The 13,247-nt window shown below is 50.2% G+C and overlaps 1 protein-coding gene across 2 annotated transcripts in view; it reads right to left on the bottom strand.

The window, feature by feature from the left end:
* Nucleotides 1-1,022: 1,022 nt before the first annotated feature.
* Nucleotides 1,023-13,247, bottom strand: part of HPN (hepsin) — a 38,817-nt gene continuing 26,592 nt past the window's right edge. Inside the window, exons 8-14 of one of the 2 annotated variants that reach the window (XM_077260189.1) lie at nt 6,252-6,292; nt 5,527-5,692; nt 5,252-5,442; nt 3,856-3,951; nt 3,631-3,773; nt 3,209-3,373; nt 1,023-2,963 (exon numbers count right to left, since the gene is read on the bottom strand). In XM_077260189.1, the coding sequence (XP_077116304.1) occupies nt 2,925-2,963; nt 3,209-3,373; nt 3,631-3,773; nt 3,856-3,951; nt 5,252-5,442; nt 5,527-5,692; nt 6,252-6,292 (841 nt within the window). In that variant the 3' untranslated portion in view covers nt 1,023-2,924. The remainder of the gene's footprint in view (nt 2,964-3,208; nt 3,374-3,630; nt 3,774-3,855; nt 3,952-5,251; nt 5,443-5,526; nt 5,693-6,251; nt 6,293-13,247) is intronic. The other variant, XM_077260190.1, reaches the window with a different exon arrangement.

Here is a 13,247-nt window from a genome sequence, read left to right as displayed (position 1 = left end):
ATAGATTGGTCAGAAGGCACCATGCTCACCTACAAAATATCATCATTGCCTACAAGACCTCAACGAGAGATAGATCCAAGAAATCACAGCACGCTTTTCTCCATTCAAGACCAAGACAACCCATGTCTGCCCAAATTCAAGTCCCCCACAGGCTTCATATGGCTGACCAAGTTCAATACCATCCATGCATGATGTAGTCCAAGGCCACCTATGTCTTACCAAGTTCAGGATCACCCATGTCTCACCTAGTCCAAGACCACCTTTTTCTGACCATGCCCAAGATCACCCATGTCTAACCAATACCTTCTATGTCAGACAAAGTTCAAGACCACAAATATCAGACCAGAAATGCCTGACCAAGTTCAAGACTATACATGTCTGACCAAGTACAAGTCCACCCATGGCTGACCTAGCTCAAGGCTACACATGGGTGACCAAGTACAAGACCATCCATGCATGATCTAGTCCAGGGCTACCCACGTCTTACCAAATTCATGATCACCCATGTTTCACCTAGTCCAAGACCACCCCTGTATTACCTAGTCCAAGACTAACCATATCTGACCAAGTTCAAGGCCGCTCATCTCTGACCTGATCCAAGACCACCCCTGTGTGACCAAGTTCAAGGCCACGCATGTCTGGCCTAGCCCAAGGCCACCCATGTCTGACCAAGCCTAAGGCCACCCATATCTGACCTAGCCCAAGCCCGTGTCTGTCTGACCTAGCCCAAAGTCACCCATGTCTGACCTAACAAAAGGCCACTCATATCTGACCTAGCCCAAGGCTAACCATGTCTGACTTAGCCTAAGACCATCCATGTCTGACCTAGCCCAAGGCCACACATATCTGACCTAGCCCAAGGCCACCAATGTCTGGCCGAGCCCAAGGCCACACATATCTGACCTAGCCCAAGGCCACCAATGTCTGGCCTAGCCCAAGGCCACCCATATCTGACCTAGCCCAAGGCCACCCATGTCTGGCCTAGCCCAAGGCCACCCATATCTGACTTAGCCCAAGGCCACCCATGTCTGACCTAGCCCAAGGCAACCCATATCTGACCTAGCCCAAGGCCACCCATATCTGACGTAGAACAAGGACACCAATTTCTGACCTAGCTCAATACTACCCATGTCTGACCTAGTCCAAGACCACCTGTTTATGACCTATCCCAAGATCACCCATGTCTAACCAAAACCACCTATGTCAGACCAAGTTCAAGACCACCCATATGTGGCCAAGTCCAAGTCAACCAATGTCCACTCTAAGACTATCCATCAAACGACAGCTATTCTTGTTCTATTTCTTATAGTTTAAGACATTTGTTGATGAAACATCTCCTTCCATGATGACCCAAATAAACAGTGGCCATTGGATCTGAGATTATTCTTGGATCTGATCCAATGTTTAGGCAGAATAGACAGAGGATACAATTAAGGTCAAATTCAATAGATTCACAAAAAGCATAAAATACCAGTTTGTTGAGAAATTCCAAATGTCAGTAATAGTTTTTCAAACCCTAAGTCCAAGACCATCTACCAGAAAACATCCATTTTGTATCTCTGCCTCGTTGTTTCAGGCAGAACAGGGAGCTGTTAGAATTAATGTGAAGTCTAATACGTTCAACATAAATGTAAAATATGAGTTTATCTAAACATTCTCAAAGTCAGCAATAGTTTTTTCCATACTTGTAGCATTGATGACCACAAAACCTGCATAGGAAAATAGTTTTCTAGAGAAGTGGTCCTGTTGAAAAAGAAGGTCAAAAAGGTTTGATTGAACATACCCATGAAATCAACTGGAAGCATCTAAATTGGCTATAAGAAGAGCCAGGTAGTCCCAGTCCACAGTGACACAACTGAGTTGACCACAGTCAACCACTTCACTTCATCGTCTTTCTCAACCAATATGTCCAATCAATTCACTCAACCATTGGCCAGTAGATAAGTCAAAGCCAATTATGACCCAACTCAAGTCATAGACTATCCATCAGACCATAAGAGTTTCTTGAGATCCAACCACCCAGTTCAGTCCAGTCCAGTCCAGTCCAGTAGATAAGGGAAAGCCAATTATGACCCAACTCCAGTCACAGACTATCCATCAGACCATAAGAGTTTCTTGAGATCCAAGCACTCAGTTCAGTCCAGTCCAGTAGCTAAGTCAAAGCCAATTATGACCCAACTCAAGTCACAGACTATCCATCAGACCTTAAGGGTTTCCTGAGATCCAACTACCCAGTTCAGTCCAGTCCAGTAGATAAGTCAAAGCCAATTATGACCCAACTCAAGTCATAGACTATCCATCAGACCATAAGGGTTCCTTGAGATCCAACCACCCAGTTCTGTCCAGTCCAGTAGATAAGTCAAAGCCAATTATGACCCAACTCAAGTCACAGACTATCCATCAGATGTTAAGGGTTTCTTGAGATCCAACCACCCAGTTCATTCAACCATCTTGAGTCAAGGCAGAAGATGCCACTGTCTGGATACAATCACATTCGTTTTGTAGCCTTCTCATCTACATCAAGGCAAAGTTCTCGTACAAAGTTCTTGAAGAAGGTCAACTACAGATGAGTAATATTGGAAAAAGTAATGAACCTTACTGAAAGGAACACTATAGAAGTACTAAAGTATCCTCAGCTCCAAAGGTAAAGTGTATATGTGCTTTCCGATACACTGGAAAATGATGGCGGTGGTGGCTCGACGGGTAATCAAACTCCTGAGTTCTGCGATTCTAATTTCGTAACATTGTAGCAGCGTATAGAGTTTTTACTCAATCTCATCATGGCATAACATGGGGTAATAGACATGGTGGGCTGGTGGTCATTGCCCCCACTAAAAGTTTGTCAGATGATGCAAAAAAAAAAAAAAAGGTCGTCCTATACCAGAATGGTCTTGTCTCGCCAATCCATAGATCTTCATGAGTTTTCATTGCATTTCGAAGATTCCAGTGTCTCCTGATTTGGTCTAAAATTTTGGGAAGAAGATCAAAACAAAGTTAACGAAAATGCTTTCAACTTCAGATAATCTGGTCCTTCTGGGATTTTTAGTTGATGGGTCTTCATGTCTAAATGTGGTGGGCATCACAACCAAAAGTTAGAAAGTACCCACCAGAACACTGGATTATGGACCCACTGGATATTTCCAAAAATATTCAACACCTACAGATAACTTAGATGTTACATAAAATAAACCACCGCCAAGTTACTGACCTTCATGGCTCTGTAAATCCAGCTTTGGTACTGGTCCACTTTGGCATATACGCCGGGCTTGTTTGGCAAAGCACAGCCTATTCCCCAGCTGACAATTCCACATAGACGCCATCTTGAAGTGCGGGAGATGGTGTCTTCACAAACGAAAGGGCCTCCGCTGTCTCCCTGCATAAATATGTCCATGATAGGAACACAAGGAAAACAAATATATGAGGCCTATATGACACAGATGAAAGGAGAGGGAGGAAGGGGATGCAGCTGCAGAATCACCTCTGTGAGAAAGGAGGATGAAGATCTGACATCTGATTGGCTTACAGCACACAGCATAACTCTGACATCACACCAGGTAGAACTTGCTCATCTACATACAATATATACACCATTGTATCCAAGGAATACAGGAGTATAAGAGGGTCACCTACCTGACAGGCGTCAATCCCCCCGTCAGAATATCCAGCGCAGAACATCTTCCCCGTGATCTGATTGTTGTAATACTCTGGCTGGTTGCAGACGGCATTACTTATTATCGGCACCGATGCTTCCTGCAGAATGTCCGACTGCTGACCTGAATAGAAAGAGGAATGATCTGTAAGCGAGAGATGAGAAGAGTATATACAGTATATACAGAGTGTACACACATCACTCACCATAATACTGCGTGTTACCCCATCCAGTCACTGTGCACACCTTGCCATCTACAATCTGCTGCCCCAAAGCAGGGAGACAAGCTGGCTGTATGTATTCTAGAAAAGCACAGGATGGCATACTGTTATACAAAGCAAAATTAAAGAGCTGCGCTCACTGTTCTGCTGGTGCAGTCACTGTGTACATACATACATTACTGATCCTGAGTTACATCCTGTATTATACCCCAGAGCTGCACTCACTATTCTGCTGGTGCAGTCACTGTGTACATACATTACATTACTGATCCTGAGTTACATCCTGTATTATACTCCAGAGCTGCACTCACTATTCTGCGGGTGCAGTCACTGTGTACATACATTACATTACTGATCCTGAGTTACATCCTGTATTATACCCCAGAGCTGCACTCACTATTCTGCTGGTGCAGTCACTGTGTACATACATTACATTACTGATCCTGAGTTACCTTCTGTATTATACCCCAGAGCTGCACTCACTATTCTGCTGGTGCAGTTACTGTGTACATACATTACTGATCCTGAGTTACCTCCTGTATTATACTCCAGATCTGCACTCACTATTCTGCTGGTGCAGTCACTGTGTACATACATTACATTACTGATCCTGAGTTACATCCTGTATTATACCCCAGAGCTGCACTCACTATTCTGCTGGTGCAGTCACTGTGTACATACATTACATTACTGATCCTGAGTTACATCCTGTATTATACCCCAGAGCTGCACTCTCTATTCTGCTGGTGCAGTCACTGTGTACATACATTACTGATCCTGAGTTACATCCTGTATTATACCCCAGAGCTGCACTCACTATTCTGCTGGTGCAGTCACTGTGTACATACATTACTGATCCTGAGTTACATCCTGTATTATACCCCAGAGCTGCACTCACTATTCTGCTGGTGCAGTCACTGTATACATACATTACACTACTGATCCTGAGTTACCTCCTGTATTATACCCCAGAGCTGCACTCACTATTCTGCTGGTGCAGTCACTATGTACATACATTACATTACTGATCCTGAGTTACATCCTGTATTATACCCCAGAGCTGCACTCACTATTCTGCTGGTGTAGTCACTGTGTACATACATTACACTACTGATCCTGAGTTACCTCCTGTATTATACCCCAGAGCTGCACTCACTATTCTGCTGGTGCAGTCACTATGTACATACATTACATTACTGATCCTGAGTTACATCCTGAATTATACTCCAGAGCTGCACTCACTATTCTGCTGATGCAGTCACTCTGTACATACATATATTGACACATTTCTCATTTTTGTTGGTTTTTCGTGGATCCAGGGCTTTTCTCATCCTTCCTGACTTGGTGACGGTTTCTCGCAGGTCGTAGTGCTCAGTGTTACCTGTGAGTGTGAGTGGGGTCAGCAGATGCACCAGGGCGATGTCATTGCTGTTTTCCTCACTGTCTGTGTATATGAAGGGTAAGTATCCGGCGTGGTATATCACACTCTTCACACTGTGCACAAATCCGCGGGGCGAGAGATGCGAGACGCCCCCCGCAAACACGGTCCACAGACTCACCACACGGTTTCTCCTGAGGATACAGAGATGTACAGTGATCATCTCCTGCCCTGAATTCTCATGTCGCTGTTCTCCGTGCCGTGGTCCGGTCACTTACTCTGGGAAGCAGTGGGCAGCGGTGAGGACCCACTCACTGGAGATCAACGAGCCACCACAGAGATGGGTGCCATCATATCTCAAGCTGACCTGCCACGGCCACTGGCCTAGGGCGGCGTCCTGCCCCCCCACGATTCTGTCCACGGCCATCTTCCTCCGTCCACAATCTGCAGAGAGGTCACAATTGAGGAGATCACCCTTGAAAAGTCTCCCCCCTCCCTCAGCTGCTTTTTCCTACATATTTTCCATTTCTGGTCCTCACAACTGGACTATTCTCTGCCTGGTTTACAAGTTGATACATTGTAACAAACTGTTTATATTTGGAATTGTATCCAAATAAAACACATTCCTGCCCAGACACATATTACAATGTATCAGTCTGCAGTCCTGGGTGTTTATATCACAGAGGATTGTCCACAGTGGATACATTTGTAGCTGCCAGAAATATAAGGATCCGCACAGATTATTAACCTCTGGGAGTAAAAGGAATTCTCCATTCATTTACATCAAACAGAAATATTACAAATGTAAAAAGAATGCAAACAATGCAAAACATCATTCTGCAAAATTCCTCTAAGTGAAGATATTCTCTTCTTATTACAGTAAATATTTTGTATCTAAATGTTAAAACTTTGATGATTTAAATGTTATCTGGACTTTCATCTGATCAAAGCTAAAACCCTCTGTGTACCAAGACCGGGTACAGGTGACTTATCAGGACATTACCTTGACACTGAACAGAGAGAAACTGACCACTCGGACACTCACTGTGGAGGAAGAAAAAAAAGCAGAATTAATTTCTATGAATCACTCTACAGACTGGAACATTGTAATATATTAAGATTTGGGGTTTCTGCATGACAGCCCTTGTGGGAGAGGTCCAGTAACTGACCAGCTTATTCTGCTTGTTGTGACACTGTCATGAGGTTTATCTCCAGCCACCACTAGGGGGAGCTCACTACATGCTGATTTATACAGCCACCACTAGAGGGAGCTCATTATATACAGATGTATACAGCCACCACTAGGAGAAGCGCACTACATACAGATTTATACAGCCACCACTGGGGGACATCACTACATACAGATTTATACAGCCACAGCTAGAGGGATCTCACAACATACAGATTTATACAGCATCACTAGAGGGAGCTCACTACATACAGATTTATACAGCCACCACTAGGAGCCTGTAGTCTGTGGAGGAAGGTGCTGGTTTGTTTGCTCCAGGAGAGTAACCAGTTTTTTTCACCCAGTAATTTCCCCCCTCTCTGACCCAGGAAAGAGAGGGGTGTAGTGGATGGACTGTGGGGCTGAGTCCCCGTCTCCCACCCCTCGGTCTAAGCCGGCGAGGGGTGGGAGCTCATTGCTACCGGCAAAGAGGGTCACCAGATCCGGCAAGGCCCAAAACATGGAGGAGCCCAGGAAGACCCAGGAGGGCTGCAAAGCCCCTAAGGCTGAGGCGAGGGCCACTGCGGTGTCTCCTCCCGGAGGTGAGCGGAGTACTCGCAGAGGTGCAGCGGCGGCGGTGCAGAAGGATTGGGGCACTAGGGCCGCACGGGAGCCGGTTACCAGCTATGGCTCCCGCGTCCATGCGTACCTCAGCGAGTATGATGAGGCTGGGAAGACCATCAGGAGACTCCGGGAGGAGCTGAAGGAGTTGAGGCAAGCTGCAAGCAGAGCCTCCCGCACAGAGAAGTCTGCCCTGACAGCCAGGATATCCAGCCTGGGGATATGCATTGAGGGCATGGAAGCCCGGAGAGCGGCAATATTAAACAACAGCGGGCCCTTCCGGGAAAAACTGGAAAACGAGGACCGATTCCACAACATGGCTGCTGCAAAGGAGCCAGGGGGGTCTCGGCGTCCGACCCAGGTGGAGGAGGTGGACCATGAGGAGATGGAGGAGGCGCCGTACCCACCTGGGGGCTTGGTAAGTGATCTCCAGGCCACACACAGCGGGATAGATCCAGTGCAGGTCCCACTCCCATCAGACAACAGCATTTCAGAGGATGATGGGGGTGATGCGGATGATAGCAGCAGCGATAACAGCAGTAGTGGGGGTTGCCTCGTCTTGCAGCAGATCCGTCAGCTGGAGTCCCCAGTAAATTATGCCCACCTGAAGTTTGGGGATGAGGTCTGCGGGGACGAGGCAACCAGGAGGGGGAAAAAGAAAAGCAAAAAAAGGAAGAAAACATCGGAGGAGAGGTTGGTGTTTGTCCCCCTTCCTGGGACCCCCCGGTCCCGCTGTGTGGAGCCCGCTACCCACCCCGGCCCGGGACCTGCAGTGGGTCCGGTGCGAGGGAGCGGGGAGAGTACAAGTCGTATGGCGCAGGTCGCCGTCTCTGCTGGCAGTAGCAGAGGGGGCGAGAGTGGGCATGCGGCTGCAGAGCCGGACAGTGTGCATGGTCTGGAGTGTGGCCCTGTGGCGGGCGGTAATAAAATCTGTGGAGGTGTCCAGGCCCGATCCTCTGTGGAAACGGGGGACGGCCTGGTGCCTGCTGCACCTGCTGGCGCTCGGGGGGTGGAGGCTGTGGGTACCTTACCGGTGGTCACCGCTCCCCGCAGTGTTAGCGGTGTGCTGTCAGCCGGGGCCGCATCATCGGCGGCGTGTGCTGTGGTGTCGGGGTCCCCCACATGCAGATCCGATGCTGGGTCAAAATCCGGGACCCCGGCACCGCTTATCATCTCGGGTGCAGCTGTAATGGCTGCGGTAATGCCGGACCGGATCGCACCCTCGCCGGAGGGGGTCGCACCGCCGGGGTCCTCTGCATGTGTGTCACCTGTATCTGCGGGGGACCCGGCGGTGAAATGCACACAGGAGCGTGGAGATGGTCTGCAGGAGAGGCTGGAGCAACAGTCTGCAGCTGCCAGCACATGCTCTGCTGAAAAGCAGGGTGTGGTAATCAAACCCTGCAGTATCGATCTTAAAGGGGCAGCTGCACTGCAAATAGCAACAACCCCAGCAGAAAGCAGAAAAAAAAATGCTAACAAAAATGTAAATGTACATAAGAATGGAATTGGTGCAAGTGGTGTGAATAGTGTCTGTGATAATGGTGACGGGTCAGGGGTGGTTTCTGCTGGAGGTATGGTTGGTGTGAATGGTGCCAGTGCGGTGATTTCTACCAGTGAAAATGGTGAGGCTGAGGTAAGTGAGGTGGAGATGGTTGACTGTGAGGTTGAGGGTTCAGGGAATATAGGGGCTGGTCCATCGTCCCCCTCACCTGCAGCCGCCATTAGTTATGCGGCTGCTGCCGCTGGGGTTCCACAGGGGTCTTCCTCATCTCCGAACCCAGGGAATGAAGCTTTTCGCCGCTGTTTCCTGGAGGCCCTCAAAAAAGGTGAGCGGACGATCAATGTAGAGGGAAGAGAGGTGGCGTTGTCCTACTGGCTAGATAAGTTTGGTCTAGCTGCCTTCCAAGAGAAAAAGGGGGGGGAGACCGTGTGGTCCCTCCCGACAGCCGGGCAGGGGGTCTCCAGGAGAAATGTGGTTCGTCTTCGCTGGAGGGGCGATGAGGCGTGTCCATCCAGGACAAATGTAGTGAAGCTCCTCATGAAGATGGACTTCAGAGCTATTGACATCTTTGCTCTGATACATCCTTTTGGGACCTCCACCTTTGATATCAGCTTTGTTCGGCCAGAGGGCTTGGAGCTCTTTTGGTCGAATTATGAGCTGGTAAAAGAGGAGCCCGGCTGGCGAGGGTTCGCCGTGGAAGCAATTTCTCGCCAAAGTGGGCCAAAGAAAGTGACCGTTTTAACATGTAATGAGTCTCTTTCTGGCGTTGACATAATGACCTGGTTGAGCCGGTACGGCGAGGTTGTGGAGGTCCCTAAGAAGAACCGGGACGATTTTGGTATCTGGTCAGGAGGCTGGACCTTCATGGTAAAGTTGAAGCGTTCAGGTGGCACTGTCACCCACATCCCTTCCTCGGCTTTCCTGGGAAGGGATCGGATTCTGGTCTTCTACCAGGGGCAGCCGAAGGTATGCCACAGGTGCGGTGATCCTCGCCACTTCAGCGCGGGCTGCAAGGTGCAGAAATGTGCCTTGTGTGGCGAGGTGGGTCACCTCGCCGCATCCTGTGGTGTCATTCGATGTCACCTGTGTGGTGATCTAGGTCACCCGTTCAGCCGCTGCCCTCGTTCCTTCTCTAATGCCATGGCCGGCCGGGCGGAGGGGAGCCGTGAGGAAGTTCCTGGCGGTGCAACTTCTGCAGAGGTTGGAGGTGGCAGCGGGGGAGGAGCTGAGGGGCCGATGAGGAATGGCAGGGCGAGGGGCCCCTCTTACCAGCGGAGGCAGGCAAGGCGTCAGGAGGGCAGGGGGCAGGAGGAGCCTCGGGAAACTGGGGTAATGGCTGCCCCCTCCTCCGAGGCGACAGCTCATGTCACTGAGGCCCCGGGGGAGGAAGCGGTGAATGAGGAGATCAGACGGATGGAGAATGAGGAAGTGGCTGATCTCTCAGATGCCTCTCAATATGAAAGTTTTGATGAGGATGGAGGGGAACAGCCAAAAGAAATGGGTGACAAGGGTACCAAGAGTGCCAAGAGTGCCAAAAGTAAAAAAAAGAAGAAAAAAGGTGGAAAATCTTCTTCCCTGACCAAGGTGCCTAAGGAAGGTCCCACCGACTCCCCTCTGATCCCCCTCTCCAATCGGTTCCAAGCCCTTGACGATCCTGCTGAGACGGGAGTCGGGGGTGAGGTTCCGGAGGTAACATCGGGAGGGCCTTTGGGAGGCGGGGGAGTCCCTTCTCCAGGGGGTGTGTCTTCCTCGGGAGGTAGGGACGACCCTGGGTCCGGAGATGAGAAAGAGGTGGGAGGGATGGATACCTCTGTCTCTCTGAAAAGAAGAGGGGGGGCTTCATCGTCCGGAGATGAGCGGGCTAAGAAAAAGGGTGGGGGGAAGAAAAAGGCCATCTAACTTGATCACTCATGATGGCGGCACCCACCCCGTTGACTCTAGCGACCATTAATGTTGCTAGTATAAAGTCTGATGCGGCTAGATTTGCGGCCTTTGATTTTCTCACCCGATTTGAGGCTGAAATTTTGTTTTTGCAGGAGACCAGGCTTACCGATATGGGGGCCATACGCAAGGCGAAGAGCGAGTGGAGGTGCGGGTCTTCGTACTGGTCTCTTGCGGCCGAGCCGTGTAGCGGGGTGGCAGTCCTTTTTAAGACTGCATCGGTTGAATGCCGGAGAGTTATCGAGGTAGAAATGGGGAGGTGCCTGGTCTTAGACGTCTTCATGAGGGGACAGGAGCTTCGGCTCATTAACATCTATGGTCCGCAGTCAAAGTGGGACCGTAAATGTCTCTTCCTGAAGATTAAGCCCTATCTTTTTACGAGTCGGCAGGTGGTCTTTGGAGGTGACTTTAACACTGTCACAAGGCTTCGTGATAGGGGAGGCTCCATTGACCGGCTGGCTTATGATAGTAATACTCTTAATAGCATAGCTAGTGAGGCTCGCCTGGTGGATGTCCACATCCGGCACACCCCAGGTCACTGTGGTTTCACCTTTCATAGAGGTAATTGTAGGTCTAGGATAGACAGGTTTTTTTTAAAGGAGGATGCCATCTCTTCAGCAGTGTCCGCTGTTGAGGTGGAGTTCTCCGATCACTGTCTGATTTCTTTTTCTCTGAATGTTTCAGAAACCCCTCGGATGGGAAGGGGACTATGGAAGCTGAATTCGTCCCTCTTGGAAGAAGCAGAGATAAGACAATCCTTTGAGGACTTTCTTCAGAGCCAGGTACCGCTTTTGGATCTCTGTAGCGATAAGTCAGAGTGGTGGGAGATGTTCAAGGATCGGGTTGCGAGTTTCTTCCGCCGGCTCTCGAGCCTCAGGAGCCTGAGCAGGTACCGCCTGTATCAGGAACTGAGGAGGAAACTCGAACATCTCGTCTCGGCTGGAGGTGACCGTGAGGAGATCTCCAGAGTGAAGTCTTTACTCAAGAGGTGTCAGTACGATAGGCACACATCTTTGGTTTTTGAGAGGGATTTCGGGAGGTACCGCTCGCCTGACCCCTACAGAAACTGTAAGATGTCAGTGAGTTGTAAGGTGGTGACAGGTTTGGTCGACGATACGGGTTCCCTGAACAGATCCAAATCAGGGATCCTGGAGGTGATCAGATCTTTCTACTCACACCTCTTGGGGAAGAGGGATCTGGATCGGAACGTGATGTCGGCTTTCCTGGCCGAGGCCATCCCTGAGCCAGGAGATGACCCCTCGCTTCACGTTTTGACAGAACCAATCAGGGAAGAGGAAGTGCGACTGGCCATTGATGGGCTTCGGCCTAAGAAATCGCCAGGTCCGGATGGCTTAACATCCGAGTTTTATAAGACCTTTAGGGACTCCTTGGTCCCTCTCTTGACTGAGGTGTTTAACGAGTGTCTCTCCTCGGGCGCTCTTTCCCAGTCAATGAGGCAGTCTGCCCTGATTATCCTGTCAAAGGGTAAGGACCCGTCCCGTATTGAGAATTGGCGTCCCATAGCGCTTCTCAATACGGACCGGAAGGTTCTGGCAAAGGTGCTGTTCAAACGGCTGGTGAAGTTTGCACCCCGGCTCCTTTCGGGGGCCCAGCACTGCTCTGTTCCAGGCCGCAGTACGTTTAGTGCTGTGCTCGGTGTCCGAGAGGCAGTGGAGCAGGGCAGGGCAGGTCACTGGAAGGGGTACTTGCTGTCCTTAGACCAGGCGAAGGCTTTTGATCGGGTTAACCATGAGTACCTCTGGTCCGTCCTTCTGAGGTACGGTCTGCCTGGGGGGTTTGTAAATTGGCTAAAGATCTTGTACGCGGGGGCAGAGACTTTCCCGCTCGTGAATGGTTGGTCTGGCCGCCCTTTTGAGGTTGGGTCTGGGGTCCGCCAGGGCTGTCCATTGAGCCCGCTGTTATACGTGTTCGCGATAGATCCCCTTTTAAGGAGGATTGAGCGTGGGCCGTTGGCGGGAGTCAGGATGGACCAGGTGGCCCCGGAAGCCACTCTGAGGGTGGTAGCGTATGCCGATGACGTCTCCCTTTTCGTGTCCTCGGGTGAAGAGGCGGAGTGGGTCATGTCTGAGGTTGATCGCTACTCGGAGGCTTCTGGGTCCAGAATTAATCAGGAAAAGTGTGAGAGTCTCTGGCTGGGAGGGGGTGACCCTAGTTTTGGTCTCCCGGACACTCTTCCAGAGCCCCAGGCATCGGCAAAAATCCTAGGCATCGAATTTGGCCCTGGGGACTACCCCCAGCAAAATTGGGAGGGCAGACTTAAGATCGCCGCCCAGAAGGTGGACCAATGGAAGGGTTGGTCTTTGACCCTGAGGGAAAGGGTTAGCCTGGTTAAGGGTTTTTTGCTACCCTTGTTAATATACCTGGGCAGTGTCTGCATGTTGCCAGAGCCGCTCTGGACACGGGTCTACAGCCTGTTTTTCCAGATGTTATGGGGAAATAGGCTGAACCTAGTCAAGCGGGAGGTCACGTACCGCACGAGGAGACTAGGAGGGTTGGGTATGGTCAACCCAGTGGTGTTTCTAATAAACACTTTTGTCAAGACTAACATCGCCAACCTCTGGTCAGAGAGGGCTCCTCCGTGGGTATTCTCCTGCAGGGGATGGCTTCGACCCTTCTTCCAGGAATGGGAGACAGGAGGGCAAGTGAAGGACCTGCGCACACCGCACGGGCATCTCCCGGCTTACGCTACCCCGGTTCTGAAGGTGATCCGCCGGTGGGGTCTGGGAATGTGGGAGATCAGGACCATG

The sequence above is a fragment of the Ranitomeya variabilis genome, chromosome 4, assembly GCF_051348905.1.
Source record: "Ranitomeya variabilis isolate aRanVar5 chromosome 4, aRanVar5.hap1, whole genome shotgun sequence".
NCBI classification, from domain to species: domain Eukaryota; kingdom Metazoa; phylum Chordata; class Amphibia; order Anura; family Dendrobatidae; genus Ranitomeya; species Ranitomeya variabilis.
Note: the sequence above shows the minus strand (reverse complement) of the source record. Positions and strands in the feature narration are given on the sequence as shown.